We start from the raw sequence: 18,180 nt of genomic DNA on the forward strand, positions 1-18,180 counted from the left end.
TCTAATACATACAAATATTTTGGAAGGATAATCATTTTCATTAGGTTGATTCTTCCCGCCACAGACAATCGGAGTTGGGACCAGCTTTCAAATCTTTTCCTCATCATATCCTTTATGGGGTACACATTGTCCATCAGGTCCATAATTGGGTTTTGATTAATTATGATGCCTAGATATTTGAATTTTTGTACTACCTGTAATCCCCCCCCAAAAAAAACGGTTCGGTTATGTTATCTATAAGTGGCATAACCACAGATTTGCTCCAATTGATTTTAAGGCCCGATAATTCCCCAAAGGAATTAATAAGATCAATTGCTCTTGGAAGGGATTGTTCTATTTTGTTTAGGAAGAGGATCAGGTCATCTGCATATAACCCCATTTTATCTGTTCTAGAGTTTATACTAATACCCTCCACCAGGTGTTCCTGCCTAATTTTAAGGGCAATAGGCTCTATCGCTAGAGCGAAGAGCATCGAAGATAAGGGACAGCCCTGTCTAGTTCCTCTACCCAGGTTAAACTATTCCGATAGTATTCCATTTACTAGAATGTTGGCCCTTGGCATATAGTAGATCAATTGAATCCAGCTACAAAATTTATCAGAAAACCCAAATTTCAGGAGCATATACAGTAGAAACGTCCACTCCAAGGAGTCAAAGGCTTTCGCCGTATCTAAAGAAGCTATAGCCCAGGGTTCCCGATATTTATGGCCTATCTGTGTTAACACTTGAGCTCTTCTGATATTAGATGAAGTAGACCTTCCCAGCATAAAGCCAGATTGATCCTCATGTATAATGTTTAATATTACTGTTCTTAATGTGTTGGCTATGAGTTTCGTAAGTATTTTGTAATCTGTATTCAATAGGGATATAGGGCGATAAGAGCTACATTCCTCTATTGGTTTATCTTGCTTGGGGATCCATACTATAGTAGGATCATAGAAGGATTGGGGAAGAGAGCGTCCCAGAACTGGAGCTATTAGGTCTATATATTTTTTATATAATTCTATGGGTAAGCCATCGGGTCCCGGTGCCTTCTCATTAGATAAAGACATGGCTGCTTCCCTTATTTCTCCTGCCTTCTGGTTTAACATTCTCCTCAAGTAACATTTCTCTATTTTGTCTTTCTACAAATTCACATGCTTGATTCAAGATATGAGTAGGGTACCCCCTTTCTCTAAATCTCTGTTTCAGGTCAGACGACTGCCTATGATAATCAGATATATCTGAGCAATTTCTTCTAATGCCCCTTGGGTATCCCCTTTTTCAAAGCTGTCGGGTGATGACTGTCCCACCGGAAGAGACTATTGGTGGCTGTCGGCTTACGGTGGGAAATGGTTTTGAGACCTCCTTTTTTGATCTTTTAAAATCATCAGATCCAGAAACGATAGTCTTGTGGGGTTTGATTCAGATGTAGACCTTAATCCCACTTTGTTGATGTTCAGAGACTCCATGAATTCCACAAACTCACTCACTGACCCGGTACACAATAGTAGGATATCATCTATAAAAATCTGACCCACAACAGAATATTATTATGCCACCATCTATCTTCCTCTCAAAAGATGAGGTGTTTTTTTCCAACAAGCCCAGGAAGATGTTGGCATAAGAGGGGGCACATGGGCTCCCCATCGCAGTCCCTCTGAGCTGGTGGAAGTGCTTCCCATTGAAGAAGAAGTAGTTGTGGGTCAGAATGAATTCAAGAAGATTTATCAAAAACATTTTATGATTTTCACATTCTATCGCTCTGGATCTGAGATAATATTCAACGGCTGAGAGGCTGGCCTCATGAGGTATGTTACTGTACAATGCTTCGACATCAATCGATGCCAGAATGGTATCAGCATCGACACTAACCCCTTCCAATTTTCTCAATAGGTCAGTCGTGTCTTTTATATATGATGGAAGCAATGTAACATACGGGCGGAGGATTCGGTCAGTATAAAGTATATTCCACTATTTTGTGTGAAACAGTCTACACCCGACACTATAGGACGTCCTTTTAGTGGAGAAAGGCCTTTATGCACCTTTGGTAAGGTATAGAAAGTAGGAGTCATTGGGAATTCTGGCACTAAAAAACTCATATTCATTTTTGGACACAATACGCTCATTAAGTCCCCAGTCGAGGATCTCCATCAAGGATTCCTTGTAACCCACCAATGGATCACCACAGAGAACCTCATAGGTTTCACCGTCCCTAAGGAATGCATTACACATGGCGATGTATTGATGATGGTCGATTAGGACCAAATTCCCACCCTTATTCGAGGCCTTTACTAACAGTTCTTTATTCTGTTCTAGTGACCTCAGGGCAAGTTCCTCCTTTATGGTGAGATTTGATTCTACATCTCCCATATTCGTAATCTTACAAAGATCCCTTTCAACCAGATCCTTGAATATGTCTACACTAGAGAAGTCCCCTGGTGGTGGCATCTTTTTTTCTTTGAGATTTGTAAATGGACCAGTGCCTCTCTCCCTCATATCTTTTTCTTTCCAAATCCATAAACTGGTCAGAATAACAAATTAAACAACCTCTTCCGGGTACACAAAGGTATAACAGAATAAAACTCAAGATAACCAGTCCATAAATCACGGCATCAGCCGTTTAAATGCCAGTGCCTTCCTCTGCCTCCTGCAGGGTCTGAGCAGCACATACAAGGTCTGCTCACCTTGCAAAACACACACAGACAGAATGAGAAAGCCCCAGCTGCCTTAAATCAGGCCTTCCAAGACCTGGACTAGAGGTAAGTGAGCATCCGATCCCCCCCAGCTCTTTCAGCTGCTAATAAAACCCGGCCCCATAATCCGGGCCCATTAAACACCTCTCAGCACTATGTGTGCTGGAGCCTACTTCCCCGGGTCCTACATCACCGAAGCTTGGCACCTCGGGGACACATACCTCCCGTCCACAACCTGTCCAGCTGCAACCTTACACCACTATAATACTGCCCATAGCCAATAATATAACTGCTATAATACTGCGCTCTACCCCTGACTTCTCCTTTTTAGGTACTTACTATTTCCACAGCTTTGATGACATTAGACACCTTGAATCCGTTTCTGATATGATCTTTGTTATGGAAATGTTCCATGATCATTTTCATCGTTTTGTTCTGGTTCTCGGAGAAGTTGTTCGTTAAGCTCTGACCCTCTGAGCTGACAATTACGAGAACAGATATGATCCACCATGTTATGGCCGCAGTCTTCATTGTGATGAGTTGTTGGTGTCGGTGGAAGATAATCTCGACCAAAGATGAGGATTCTTTCTATTTATTTCTTTTGGGAGAAGAAAAAGTATTGATTATTTAGGACTCATCCATTCAAAATGCCAATCTGCAATCACTCGGAATACAAAGTTCTGCACCACGCATTATAAAATATCTTTTTTGGGTCTAGATCGAGATGAAACTTCATAGAAAGGGTTAAGACTTGTTGCTAGTTTTTTTTCTTTTACTGTTGGGATTTAGTTGCCGGCAGAGCTGAGTATGAGGAAACATTTCTCATAATTAGTCCTTGTTTACAGGAAGCGATCACATTCCAGCAGCGCGGGGCGCCGCGTCGTCAGACGCCTACACGCGAATCTGTGACCATCTGTGGCTGCAAAGTGTAATGAGGGGGGTGCGTAATATATACGGATCTATACTGTATGGAGAAAAGTAAAGGACGCATTGCCTAATAATTCCATTCCGGATTCTCATTTGGTCCCATCGCCTCCCAGTATATACCATCCAGCCTCATTGTCTACAGTATATAACATCCGGCTCCCTGGCCCCCGGTGTATATCTTCTGGCCCCCCACATGCCGTCAGCCTTTATTACCATGTGACAGAGTGGTCGGTGGTGCGAAGCTCACTGATATTAGCATGGTCCAGTAATAGGAGCCACCGGGGTAACAAGTCCGTCCATGATATTTCTTCTCCTGAATCTTCCTCCATCACCTGTCAGTGATATTATTGAGAAGTGGAAGGAACCGCTGCAACCAAAGTGAAGACCCCGTAACATTACAGAGCGGGGGGGGAAGGCGAGTGCTGAGGAGCAGAGGGCAGAAAAGTCACCACCGCTCTGTTGACCTCATAGCTGCAAAGTACAGACCTCCTCTGGTATTAATGTAAGGAGATAGACAAGTGAGATGACGCACACATTTAATGCCTAACATAGTGGCTGCAAGCGAACACTGCCATCTACTGGTCAAAGACGATAGACAAAGTGAAAGCAGAAATAATTGCAACAGTAGGAACTCAAGAGTGAAGTATATGTTCCCTTGGGGAAGAGATTGGAGGAGACACCAGGTCAGGTAATAGCTGTGGCCCAGTTAGTAATTATAAAAGGCCCATGAGGGCAGTGAAGTGGAGGAGTTGGTGTTCAAACCTTTAGAAGGACGGACGTGTGGTACAGTGAGCTGGCTAATAGCCGCCATTACAAGAGACCAGATCCGAGTAAAGGAGTCGAGAAATCAGATCCGAGTAAAGGAGCTGAGAGACCAGATACGAGTAAAGGAGTCGCGAGACCAGATCCAAGTAAACGAGTCAAGAGATCAGATCAAAATAAAGGAGTCAAAAGACCAGATCAGGGCAAAAGGAGTAGAGAGACCGGATCCGAGTAAAAGAGTCGAGAGACCAGATCCGGGTAAAGGAATCGACAGATTAGATCCAGGTAAAGGAGTCGAGAGACCAGATCCAAGTAAAGGAGTTGAGAGACCAGATCCGAATAAAGAACCGAGAGAGACCAGATCCTGGTAAAGGAGTCAAGAGACCATATCAGGGTAAAGACCGAGAGAGACCAGATCTGAGTAAAGGAGTCGAGACACCAGATCTGAGTAAAGGAGTCGAGAGACCAGATCTGAGTAAGGAGTCGAGAGACCAGATTTGAATAAAGGAATCGAGAGACCAGATCCTAGTAAAGGAGTCGAGAGACCAGATCCTAGTAAAGGAGTCGAGAGACCAGATCCGAGTAAAAGAGTCGAGAGACCAGATCCGGGTAAAGAACCGAGAGAGACCAGAGGCGGGAGAGCTGAGCGAACAGAACCAGGGCAGAGGGAGAGACACGGGAGAGACATTTGTGTGAGCCGTTGCTTCCAGTGTAGACATACGGTACAAAGTGGGGATCGGGGCTGTGCTTCAGGGTATGAAGGTGTCCAGTGTAACAAGTAACTCACCAATCTGGGAATTGCAGCCTAGCTGGTAGTATCAGCATCCGCCGTTAGAGCCTGTGTGACGTTTTGTGTTGTCTAGAGAGTGATGACGGTGACGGGCCCAGTAGTGACAGTGACGCCCTTTATGTTGGGGTATTAGGACTAAGACATCACTGACAGTAACTGGCAGTTATCTAATGGTAATAATAGAACGATAGAGTGTAAATAGCATTGTGCCAATATCCTGATCATCTGAATTATCTGAATTCTTTTAGTAACATAACTTGCTTCATTTTCATCCCGATGATGTGCAAAAGGCACCTCTGTAATTGTGTTAATCAAACAAATAGTTGTTGGTTTAAGTACCATTGTCTCCTAATTGTCTGTGCTGTTGCATCCACGTACCTGTTAACACTAACATCAGCACAAACACAGCGCCCCCGCCGGGAGCTTCGTAGCCTAGCAGTCGCATGCAGCTGTACATCACCAAGCACAAAGCAGAGTGTCGGATGGAGTGGTGTAAAGCCACCACCACTGGACTCTGGAGGAGAAGTGTTCTGTGCAGTGACGGACCGCACTTCTCTGATGGAGGAGTCTGGGTTTGGTGATTCCAGGAGGACGTTACCCCCTGACTGCATTGTGCGCTGTACAGATGGTGGAGGAGGATAGTACTATGGGCTGTTATCAGACCTAATAGTATATAGATCAGTCAGCGCAGGCCTCGTCTTGTTTATTCCATGGGACGTGACTGATCACAGCCGCTCCTATAAATGCTGCACTGTGAGAAGTGCAATATCAGGCAACTTTCGATTCTTTGTACAAACAACAGAAAACTCCCCGAAGTGATGGAAATAATCCAGAATCAGCAACTGAACATGTAAAGAATCAGGACAAGACATAAATGTTTGGTAATACATACACAGCTCCACGCAGCGCTCCTCCGTCTGTACTCAGGACCCTCTGTGTTCGCTCTGGGGGGATTGTGACAATAGGAGAGGAAACAGGCGATAGGAGGGGACTGGGTAGGTAGAGGAAGCGGCAGAGAAGACCTCACAATAGCTAAAGGGAAGGACTGAGCCCAGGACTGAGACTGGGGAGTCCTAGATCTGAGATGATTTATCATGTCTGATGTCTGATGACTTATCTGCTACTGTCTCAAGAGCTGAGTAATAGGATGAAACTGTATACCATGATACTTTGTATCACACAACTTTATTTGCAACCTTGCCAATTGCCTCCACAATCTTATAAACCCTTTAGTTATCCTGTATTATATTCCAGAGCTGCACTCATAGTTCTGCTGGTGCAGTCACTGTGTACATACATTACATTACTGATCCTGTACTGATCCTGAGTTACATCCTGTATTATACTCCAGAGCTGCACTCACTATTCTGTTGGTGCAGTCACTGTGTACATACATTACATTACTGATCCTGAGTTACCTCCTGTATTATACTCCAGAGTTGCACTCACTATTCTGCTGGTGCAGTCACTGTGTACATACATTACATCACTGATCCTGAGTTACATCCTGTATTATACTGCAGAGCTGCACTCACTATTCTGCTGGTGCAGTCACTGTGTACATACATTACATTACTGATCCTGAGTTACATCCTGTATTATACTCCAGAGCTGCACTCACTATTCTGCTGGTGCAGTCACTGTGTACATACATTACATTACTGATCCTGAGTTACATCCTGTATTATACTCCAGAGCTGCACTCACTATTCTGCTTGTGCAGTCACTGTGTACATACATTACATTACTGATCCTGAGTTACATCCTGTATTATACTCCAGAGCTGCACTCACTATTCTGCTTGTGCAGTCACTGTGTACATACATTACATTACTGATCCTGAGTTACATCCTGTATTATACTCCAGAGCTGCACTCACTATTCTGCTTGTGCAGTCACTGTGTACATACTGTACTGTGTTAGACGGATTGAGGAGCTCAGACAAGGTACGTGGCCCCGGCGTCTTCACCTTCAGAAGTAATCCGGGAACAGGGCCAGCTAGGGCGGAGACCTCCAGCTGCTGTGGGAAATACAACCCTGTAGGGAAGATTTGCTGAAGGATAGACCAGGAAAAACAGCCCGTAATTCTGTGAGTTTTATCACTACTTTCAGTTCTGAATATAACAAAGTGAAAGCAATTGTTAATAGACATTTACCTATTTTCCTGCAGGATGAGTTAATTTCTAAAATCATATCGGATGGCTGTGGATTTTCAGCTAGACGTGCACCTACACTGGGTAATATATGATCACCATCTATGTTAATGGTTAAGAATACTGGGAGACAAACTTGGCTCAGTATGAAAGGGTTCCACAAATGTGGCTATTTAAAATGTCCTTGCTGTAAATATGCCCAGAAAACTATATAATTTCATAATGGCATAAATCATGAGTTGATATTTATTAAGCAGTTTGTTAATTGTAACTCTAATTATGTTGTGTATCAAGCAACATGTACAGCTTGTGAGGTATCATATATTGGATGTACAACTAGAAAAGTGAAACAAAGAATGAGGGAACATATATGTGATGCTGGTAATCCGGATGCAAATAATCCCTCTAACCTTTCTAAACACTTTTTTCAGGTGCATTTCGGAGATCTTTCCACACTGATTTTTTATGTCATTGAACGGGCGGGGAGACGACGTAGGTGCGGAGATTGGAGAAGAGCATTATTAAACCGAGAAGTGTACTGGATTCTTATGATGAATACTTCGTACCCATATGGGTTGAATAAGCGCACTGATTAAATCTTGCATTATTGATTCTGAAAAGAAAAAGAAGGAAAAAAGAAGGGAGAGGGGAAAAAAAAGAATGAAAAGAAAAAAGGAAAGGAAAAGGAAAAAAAAAGGAAAAAAAAAAAAGAAAATTTTTTGTATCATATATTGTACTTTGTTTATGATATTGTGTTCATTGATTATTTGCACTATCTGGTGTATTTGTGCATGTTTTTTGTATGTTATTTTTTCCCTCTCCGTTCTTATATGCCCTATTGCGTTTATTTGTATTTACTGATTTGTTCACCTGTAGTATTCGAGCTCCACCCTATATGGGGAGGTATCTGTTTGTGGTTTAGGTATTTCCCTATAAAAGTTCATGCAATATGTTTTGTATTCAGGTAGAGACTAAGGGCCTGAGGGCCAGAAACGCGTAACCTGTGTTTCTTTCCTATGTGATTTTATGCGCATACTGCTTGGTGTTTTTTACTCTTGTACAAACAATTCAACAATAAATCTATGGATCTTATTGCAAGCCCTTCTGCTGGTCGATTTTTTTGGAAATACAATCCTGTCTTAGGGACACTACCAAACAGTATTTCATCGGGAACAGCTTCTCTCTACCCCTTGGGGTGGTCCTCACTGAATACAATGCAATGGGCAAGCAATCCACCCAGGTCAAGTGAGTTTCCTCCATGCACTTCTGGATTTTTAATTTCAGAGTGCCATTAAGGTGTTCCACCTTCCCATTACTTTGTGAGTGATAGGGAACATGGAAAACCTGTCTTATCCCCAGAGTGGCCATGATCTGTTTCAATGAGTTTTCCAGTGAAGTGTGTCTCTGTCACTCTCTATGGTTTGGGTTACCCCATATCTGCAAACAGCCTCACTTATCATTTTTTTCCTGTGTTAACTTTGGCCACGTCCCAAGCTTCAGGCAACCAAGGGAAGAGATTGGTGCATACCAGGACATATTCATAAGTACCCACCTTAGGTAGCTGGATGTAGTCCACCTGCAATCTCTGAAATGGGTAATCTGATTTTGGCGTGCATTTTGTGGGACTACCGGGGTTATGTTTCGCACAAACTAGACATACTTTGTAGTTGCATTTGGGAACCCTGGGGCGCACCAGTTTTGCAGCACCATTGCACACATAAAACCCTTTGTGTTGTGCACCAGGGGAATGTGCTAGGGCAGCCATCATGGGGAACAGGCAGCGTGGGAGGCAAATCCCGGTGTTTACCTGCCATACCCCTGACTCTGACCGTACAGCACCCGCTTTGGCCCATGTGTTCTGCTCGTGTGGGGGAGCCTGGGTCTGAAAGACCTGCAGTCGTTCACGATCAATGGTCACTGAGGCCGGTGCAGTGACAGTCTCCTCTGTGAAAAGGGGGCTTCCTGCACTCTCGGTCACCGAGTCCCCTAGCGGGGCTGTGTCTGCAATGGCCAATATTCCAGTCAGAGGTAGTCGTGCTGCTTCCTTAGCTGCCTAGTCGGCCAAGGCAATGCAAGGGGAGTTTATTAAGTGTGCGCCAATAGCTGCCCTTCGGGGAAGGGTGAGTGCTGTGAGTAGCTGCTCTACCGCCTCATAGGTTTGCCAGCAGAGGCCAGAAAATGACGGCTCCACCAAATGGGGCCAAAGTCATGTGCGACCCTTTAAAACATATCTCGAGTCCAAAAAAACCCATGAATCTCTTTACCTTTTCCCAGATTGCCGGCTGCAGCGAGCGCCTCAAGCTCATCCTCTGGCGTAGAGCAGCTGGAGGAGAGTGGTTCTTGTATCACTGCCTTACCTTTGTGGACTACTGCATACCCGGTGATGATCCGTTCTTGATCGCTATCCCAAGCTCTGGAACCATCTACAAAAACTCAGCAGAGGGGTTAATGAGGGGACATCAGTGATATATAACAAGCCCTATGTGTCTGCCTCCATCAATGCCTGACAGTCATGTTCATGTGTAATGTCACACTGAGATTCCTCATCTGATAGTCTGAAAATCAGGGGCAGGTTTTGTCTCACAATCCCTCCCTCTATCCCACCCTGATATTCTCCACCCTTTTCGAAATCCACTGGTAATAATGTATCTGGATTTAGAACATTACAGCGTTTGATAGTTATATGGGGGAATAATAAACGGGGAGGTTATAGGGACCATAGGACCTCCTCTATGGAGTTTTCGGGAGCTTTCGGGTGTTATCATACATCACCGCATTCTCCACAGTACTTATAGGGTACAGCTTTATACAGAGGGATGGACACCTGATTTAAGTTTTACTGTCACTGGGGTATGGGTAGTTCTCCCAATTCAAGTCTGTAACATGTCCACAGCTGGCTGGTTATGCTCTCGAACCAAGTATGTAGGGAATGGGGTTCAGAGTGTGCATTGTCCAGGGCTGTAGGAAGTGTCAGGGACAAGAGACTACACAGTGGACCTTCATCTAAGAGGGTGGTCATCTTGGGGCCATTTGGAGCAAATTCTATGCAGGCTCCAATTTTCTGCAACACATCTGTCCCTAACAAATCAGAGGATACATGAGGGAAAACTAAATCCTGAGTCACAATTGAAACTGAATCATGCAAATTCAGTCGGAGGGGCTGAGTCATTTGTAATTTAGTAGATCGTCCCTCTACCCCTACAAAAGTTACATATTCGGGGGACAGTATGTCTTCTGATTTGTGTTTTTACATTAATACTGTACTGGCTGCTCCAGTGTCTATCATGAATGTAACAGTTTGTCCCTCCCAGAGAAATGTCCCCCACCTCCCTCTTCTGTTTCTTGCTGCACAGGTCCTAATTAACTCTTTCTTTGACATGCTTTCTAGTTCAGCACCTCGGTTATTTCCTTCAGATCAACCCATTGCATATTGTGCCACTCCGGGCGACTAGTTTGTAATACGGTCAGGACTATAGGTCTAAGGCTGTTCATGAAACACTACAGCAGTAATATGGGGTCACTGGAAAATGACTGTGACTAGATCATCCCATGTGGCCCGATATACCTTCTCAACACCCTGGAGACGCATTCTAAATGTTTGGGGGTCTGGGAGCTGGGTAGCGAGAGTGATGAACTCACTAGGGGACCAGGGCCATTGTTATGCTATTGGCTATACCTATGGTGGATCATGTACCAGCAGGTTACTTTCTATCCTAGGAGGTAGCAGCGGTGCATGACTCGTGGTCCTTATGGGGGCAGAGACACCTTGGCATCCATGGCGTGGGGACCCACAGGACACAGAAATTAACCCCACAGGGATTCTGTTGGCCACAATATCTACAGTCCCACCCTATCGTTCCTGCATAAGACATGGGTGTCACAAAGAATACAAGTTTTACATCAAGTACAGAGACTACATGGGTCTTTGCATTTTCATACTATCATAGATTACATACACTGTTTTATTTCTATTTCCTGTGATTTATGTTCACTCATTGAGAGACACTTTGTCTACTTCTAACCAAATCCTAGCCAGCTCAAGTCTGCTCTTATCTATCTTCCAGTAATCCTTCCCAATTGTAAATACATTTCTCCCATTCCTTCTTTTAGTCTTTCCACTATATCACACGTAGGTAAGAGGGTGGTACCTCGGAGATTGCTTACTTAATTTCAGTTACCAGTCCTCATGACTGCAACTTTAATGCCCACAGTTAACCAAAGAACTAAATGGGCCCATAGAGTCTTAACCGTAGAAGACTCTACTCTTCTCCCAGCATCCAATTTGCTCGAAAGAGAAGGATTTCAACTCCCAGAACCTCTGTTCTCAAAAGAGAAGAATTTTTAGGAAAAATCAACATCAGGTAACTAGCCCTGTGTATCCGTGCAATTTTGATACATAACCAAACAAATAACAATCCAAAATCTATACTAGCAATAGTTATTGCAATTACTTCCACTAGTCAAAATAACATGTCATGGGAGAATAAGTTCTTTTTCTACAAAACTTTTGCCCACCTCCTCTGATTCAGACAGATTACATCTAGCACAAAAGAGAAGGGGTTACCTAGATCAGAGCATAATGGCATGGTTTAAGTACTCCGAACAAGGAGTTCCCTTCAACATCCTGCAGGGGGCACTCCTTGACAATGAAATCTGTGTTACGTCTCCCCTCTCTGGATATACTGTCTGGATGGACTACAACTTCTATCATGAGATTTTCTCTAGAGTTCACACAGCACGGACACCAAGGATGATGATTCATCAGAACTAGTTCACAATACGTCGATCACTCAATCCACACTGCACAGTCGCTGGCACAGTGCCATCATTGGTCACTCAAAACTCATTCAGTTTAACATCCAAGGAACCTCATAGTTTACAACAATATAATTTCAGACATGACAGTCATATAGACAACAAAGACAACATATAACAATCCTTCAACTCCTGAAATATTATACTCGTCACTTCATCTATTTTCATTCAACAGTTGTCAGTTATACATCTAAAGACACATTGTAACATATAAACCACAAATTATACATACAAAATTCAAACACCGGCAAAGGTTCAAGAGTGATTGTCTTGTTCGGACCACCAATGGACCCTACCTGGAGCCCTCTAGGCAACACTGAATTTTTAGTAACAAAATGGGTTACTCACCGCAGCTTATTCAGTGTTTCCAAGAGATACAGTTATATGAAAAAGTTTGGGCACCCCTATTAATCTTAAGCTTAATGTTTTATAAAAATTGGTGTTTTTGCAACAGCTATTTCAGTTTGGTATATGTAATAACTGTTGGACACAGTAATGTTTCTGCCTTGAAATGAGGTTTATTGTACTAACAGAAAATGTGCAATCTGCATTCAAACAAAATTTGACAGGTGCATAAGTATGGGCACCTCACCAGAAAAGTGACAATAATATTTAGTAGATCCTCCTTTTGCAAAAATAACAGCCTCTAGTCGCTTCCTGTAGCTTTTAATGATTTCCTGGATCCTGGATGAAGGTATTTTTGACCATTCCTCTTTACAAAACAATTCCAGTTCAGTTAAGTTTGATGGTCGCCGAGCATGGACAGCCCTTTTCAAATGATCCCACAGATGTTCAATGATATTCAGGTCTGGGGACTGGGATGGCCATTCCAGAACATTGTAATTGTTCCTCTGCATGAATGCCTGAGTAGATTTGGAGCGTTGTTTTGGATCATTGTCTTGCTGAAAGATCCATCCCCTGCGTAACTTCAAATTTATCACTGATTCTTGAACATTATTGTCAAGAATCTGCTGATACTGAGTGGAATCCATGCGTCCCTCAACTTTAACAAGATTCCCGGTTCCGGCATTGGCCACACAGCCCCAAAGCATGATGGAACCTCCACCAAATTTTACTGTGGGTAGCAAGTGTTTTTCTTGGAATGCTGTGTTTTTTTGCCGCCATGCATAACGCCTTTTTGTATGACCAAACAACTCAATCTTGGTTTCATCAGTCCACAGGACCTTCTTCCAAAAAGAAATTGGCTTCTCCAAATGTGCTTTTGCATACCTCAGCCGACTCTCTTTGTGGCGTGCTTGCAGAAACGGCTTCTTTCGCATCACTCTCCCATACAGCTTCTCCTTGTGCAAAGTGCGTTGTATAGTTGACCGATGCACAGTGACACCATCTGCAGCAAGTTGATGCTGCAGCTCTCTGGAGGTGGTCTGCGGATTGTCCTTGACTGATCTCACCATTCTTCTTCTCTGCCTTTCTGATGTTTTTCTTGGCCTGCCACTTCTGGCCTTAACAAGAACTGTCCCTGTGTTCTTCCATTTCCTTACTATGTTCCTCACAGTGGAAACTGACAGGTTAAATCTCTGAGACAGCTTTTTGTATCCTTCCCCTGAACAACTATGTTGAATTATCTTTGTTTTCAGATCATTTGACAGTTGTTTTGAGGAGCCCATGATGCCACTCTTCAGAGGAGATTCAAACAGGAGAACAACTTGCAAGTGGACACTTTAAGTAGCTTTTCTCATGATTGCATACACCTGGCTATGAAGTTCAAAGCTCAATGAGGTTACAAAACCAAAAAAGAGCTTTAGTAAGTCAGTAAAAAGTAGGTAGGAGTATTTAAAACAAGAAAATGATAAGGGTGCCCATACTTATGCACCTGTCAAATTTTGTTTGAATGCAGATTGCACATTTTCTGTTAGTACAATAAACCTCATTTCAAGGCAGAAACATTACTCTGTCCAACAGCTATTACATAGATCAAACTGAAATAGCTGTTGCAAAAACACCAATTTTAAGAAAACATTAAGCTTAAGATTAATAGGGGTGCCCAAACTTTTTCATATAACTGTATATCCTTGCAGTTGGGTCCAAAGGTGGTCCAGTTCTGACAATCCCATGTTTCGACACCATGTAATGATGTGGAAATCTATATTGAATGTTTTAGGAGAAACCCAAAAGGTTTCACATGTTTGCCAGTTTTGATCAAATCAGAAAGTCGATTGATCGGAGACAAGAGCACACAGCCATTGTCAATGTACGGGCTTGTCTGACTCTCAGGTGCCCAGTTAGAATTTTTTATCACAACTACAGAGATATGAAAAGGGGGATGGCTTTACAGGCTTTACGTTACCTAAAGGAGCAGATATTTTAATTGGGGAAAGAAGATATTTTTATTGGCAATAACAAGGTCGTCCTTAAATACTGGCTGTATCCAGAATTTTCCTATGCCTTCTTGTAACAAAAAAAGCTTAACAGAAAGACAGCTCCTATATGAGAGACAATTCCCTGTGTTACTATTTTTTATGAATAATACTTATAAAGCTAATACTAAAATACAAAAATTATCAAAGGTATATGAATTGTCTAAATAATAATCGAAGTATAGATATTTACCATAACACTATATTTGTATATGTTCTTTATTGATATTTTACTGTACAGAGAATTTATTGGGGCTCCCTGACCAACAGAGCTCACAATCTACATAAGAGAAGGATATTCAGGGGGAGCCCGGATGTGTACCAGTCCATGTCTGTGAGCAAATCCCAGGTGAAGACCAGGAAGAGACGTAAACTTTATGATGATTCCCACCATGCTCCTTGGCCACATCTTCTGCCGCCTCCTTTATGTCCACATTCTTACTGCCCTCCTGATGTCATGCTATTATCTGCTGTTATCAGCTCTGATACCGGGTGGTCTCTGCTCCTCTTTACATCATGTCCATAAATGTTATCTCACAGGAGAATATAATAGTGAGAACACGGGGGAAGTAAATGTCCCATTATATGAGGAGTTAGATATACATCCTTATGTGGAGGTAGAAGCTAATCCTCGTATTGTCCCTGAGGGGCCCTGAAACCAGAGAAAAAGAAACAGAGGCGTCATTATCATCCTCATCATCACTTGTATGATCAGTAGTGCCCAAAGTCCATAGGTATAGCATCTAATCCCTGGTGTCTGGAGGTTTAGTTCCTCAGTCCCAGGTGTCTAGTGGTTTAGTGTCCCAGTCCCTGGTGTCTAGTGGTTTAGTGTCCCAGTACCTGGTTTCTAGTGGTTTAGTGTCCCAGTCCCTGGTGTCCAGTGGTTTGGTATCCCAGTCCCTGGTGTCCAGTGGTCATTGCTCCTGTCCCTGTTGTCTAGTGTTTTAGTGTCCAAGTCCCTGGTGTCCAGTGGTTTAGTATTCCAGTCCCTGGTGTCTAGTGGTTTAGTTCCCCAGTCCCTGATGTTTAGTGGTTTAGTGTCCATGTCCCTGGTGTCCAGTGGTTTAGTATCCCAGTCCCTGGTGTCCAGTGGTTTAGTATCCCAGTCCATGGTGTCTACTGGCTTAGTGTCCCAGTACCTGGTGTGTAGTGGTTTAGTGTCCCAGTCCCTGGTGTCCAGTGGTTTAGTATCCCAGTCCCTGATGTCCAGTGGTCATTGCTCCTGTCCCTGTTATCTAGTGTTTTAGTGTCCAAGTCCCTGGTGTCTAGTGTTTTAGTGTTCAAGTCCCTGGTGTCCAGTGGTTTAGTATCCCAGTCCCTGGTGTCTAGTGGTTTAGTATCCCAGTCCCTGGTGTCCAGTGGTTTAGTATCCCAGTCCCTGGTGTCTAGTGGTTTAGTATCCCAGTCCCTGGTGTCTAGTGGTTTAGTGTCCCAGTACCTGGTGTCTAGTGGTTTAGTGTCCCAGTCCCTGGTGTCCAGTGGTTTACTATCCCAGTCCCTGGTGTCCGGTGGTTTAGTATCCCAGTCCCTGGTGTCTAGTGGTTTAGTTCCCCAGTCCCTGGTGTCTAGTGGTTTAGTGTCCCAGTACCTGGTGTCTAGTGGTTTAGTATTCCAGTCCCTGGTGTCCAGTGGTCATTACTACTGTCCCTGTTGTCTAGTGGTTTAGTATCCCAGTCCCTGGTGTCTAGTGGTTTAGTATTCCAGTCCCTGGTGTCCAGTGGTTTAGTATCCCAGTCCCTGGTGTCTAGTGGTTCAATGCCCCTGTCCCTGGTGTCTAGTGGTTTAGTTCCCAGTATCACGCAAGGTGTGGGAAAGACTAAGTGCAACAGGAAGGGAAGAGGGGGAGGAAGCCCAAACACTAGGGAAAGAGGGAGTGGAGACCCCTAGGCGGATCTAATAACACCCTGCCTACCCAACCGTCCCTATATAGGCGCCACACCAATCGCCGAGCAGGACCCTAAACCCTGTATATCCCTAGAGCTTGGCCCTAGATAAGGAGGGGGAGGGGTGACCACTGGTCAGGCCCCACTAAACTAAAAACAACAAGATAGACAAACAAAGAGGATTAACTTAGCTTGAGCAGACACCAGAGGAGTAACGCCAACTGTCCTCCAAGGGCACCAGAGAAGAAGCTAGCCAACTACTAGTGCTCCAAGCATGCACAAAAGGACATAGAAGTATCACTGGCAATTGCCTGGAGCAAACTGAGAGTTTTTAACTCCCATGCAAGGGTGTGTCAATCAGCAGCAGGAGGGAGGTCGCCGCTGTGTCTTAAAGAAAGAAGGATTAAGAAGGTGTCTGCAATGCCAAGCGCAGTGACCTTCTACAGCCAGATCCAGAGCGACTGTCTATTACACCTGACACACCCGTGACACCCAGTCCCTGGTGTCCAGTGGCTTAGTGCCTCATTGTAGTACCAGACCTTTCTGTGACCGGTTGTTTCATATGTAAACTGTCTACACAGGACAGTCAGAGGTCCTCCTCCTCCACCCCCACCTCTTCCATCCCAGAAGGGGTCTCACCTCCGGAAGCTGTAGCCACCTATATTGTAGATTTCGTTTTTCGGTGGGGCACACGCCTTGCGCCGCTCTTTTATCACTTCTTCCTAAAAAGACACAAATTATTCAAACTCTGTTCATTCTAGTCACGTGCAAATTAGTTGTCAGATTATCAGGTATTATGGATTATTAGATGTCATAGAAAGTTGTGTGCTTTAGATAGGTGCTGGATTAACAGAGATTCTGGACTATCAGAAGCTGCAGTGAAGAACTCGTACTGTGTCAGGATTTATGTGCTCAATGTGTGGATATTTCCTAGGATCACAGAATCGCTCACCTTGTTAGCATGTCCTTGGCGCACGCACTTCTGATATCGAGGCTTTGGTGGATCCGCACTGGAATTAAAGATGAAGCATCCGAGGCAGTTGTACGTCCTCTGAAGAGACACAATGTACATGGATGTAGAACACCCCGCATTGTTGTCTTTATTTTTGCGTATACATAAAAAATACACATATATCCACTCACATGTGTAAGGCTATACACATAGAGACAGCCATATACAAATGTAACAAATGTATGTACAGGTACAAGCACAATAACACACATACAGTACGCACACTCGCATATACACAAACAGTACATACAGTATATACACTCACAATACACACACTCACATATACACACACTCGCATGTACACATACAGTACATACACTTACAATGCACACACTCACATATGCACACACACACTCGCATATACACATACAGTACACACAGTATATACACTCACATACACTCACATGCAGTACACACAGTAAACACACTTGCATATATATGAACAGTACATAAAGTATATACACTCACATACAATACACATACATATACACACATACAGTACATATACTACACATACACACACTCACATATACACATACAGTACAGACTCAAATATACACACATACAGTACATACACTCACATGTACACACAAATACAGTACACATACGCACTGTAGGGTTTTGTACTCATTCAGCTGCATTAGAGGTAGGCACAGGCACTGTCTCTTTAAAATGTCCAAGGCAGGTTTATTCAGGCTTCATAAACCACACTTTCAAAGGAAACACAACACAGCCTTCTCCGGCACAAAGTAACAAAACAGGAAAATAAACAGTCCATACAGTACT

General features: G+C 43.5%; 1 protein-coding gene and 1 long non-coding RNA gene across 5 annotated transcripts in view; one reads left to right on the forward strand and one right to left on the reverse strand.

Annotated features, from left to right (window-relative positions):
• Window positions 1-9,820, reverse strand: part of LOC141264769 (retinoic acid receptor responder protein 2-like) — a 53,371-nt gene extending 43,551 nt beyond the window's left edge. The window contains exons 1-2 of one of the 3 annotated variants that reach the window (XM_073677061.1): window positions 9,664-9,820; window positions 3,014-3,272 (exon numbers count right to left, since the gene is read on the reverse strand). In XM_073677061.1, coding sequence (XP_073533162.1) covers window positions 3,014-3,205 — 192 coding nt within the window. In that variant the 5' untranslated portion in view covers window positions 3,206-3,272; window positions 9,664-9,820. Of the gene's footprint in view, window positions 1-3,013; window positions 3,273-6,045; window positions 6,265-9,663 lie in introns of those variants that run through there. The other 2 variants (XM_073677060.1, XM_073677059.1) reach the window with 2 other exon arrangements.
• On the forward strand, window positions 2,575-8,280 carry LOC141264770 (uncharacterized). Of its 2 annotated transcripts, none has more exons than XR_012320008.1 (3): window positions 2,575-2,740; window positions 7,324-7,390; window positions 7,738-8,280. It is a non-coding gene; the product is annotated as an uncharacterized lncRNA (long non-coding RNA). The 2 variants fall into 2 exon arrangements; XR_012320007.1 differs by lacking the exon at window positions 2,575-2,740 and adding an exon at window positions 6,896-7,242.
• Window positions 9,821-18,180: the final 8,360 nt, after the last annotated feature.

Source organism: Phyllobates terribilis, unplaced genomic scaffold, assembly GCF_046119375.1.
Source record: "Phyllobates terribilis strain yellow unplaced genomic scaffold, ASM4611937v1 Scaffold_4__5_contigs__length_816908805, whole genome shotgun sequence".
Taxonomy (NCBI): Eukaryota; Metazoa; Chordata; class Amphibia; order Anura; family Dendrobatidae; genus Phyllobates; species Phyllobates terribilis.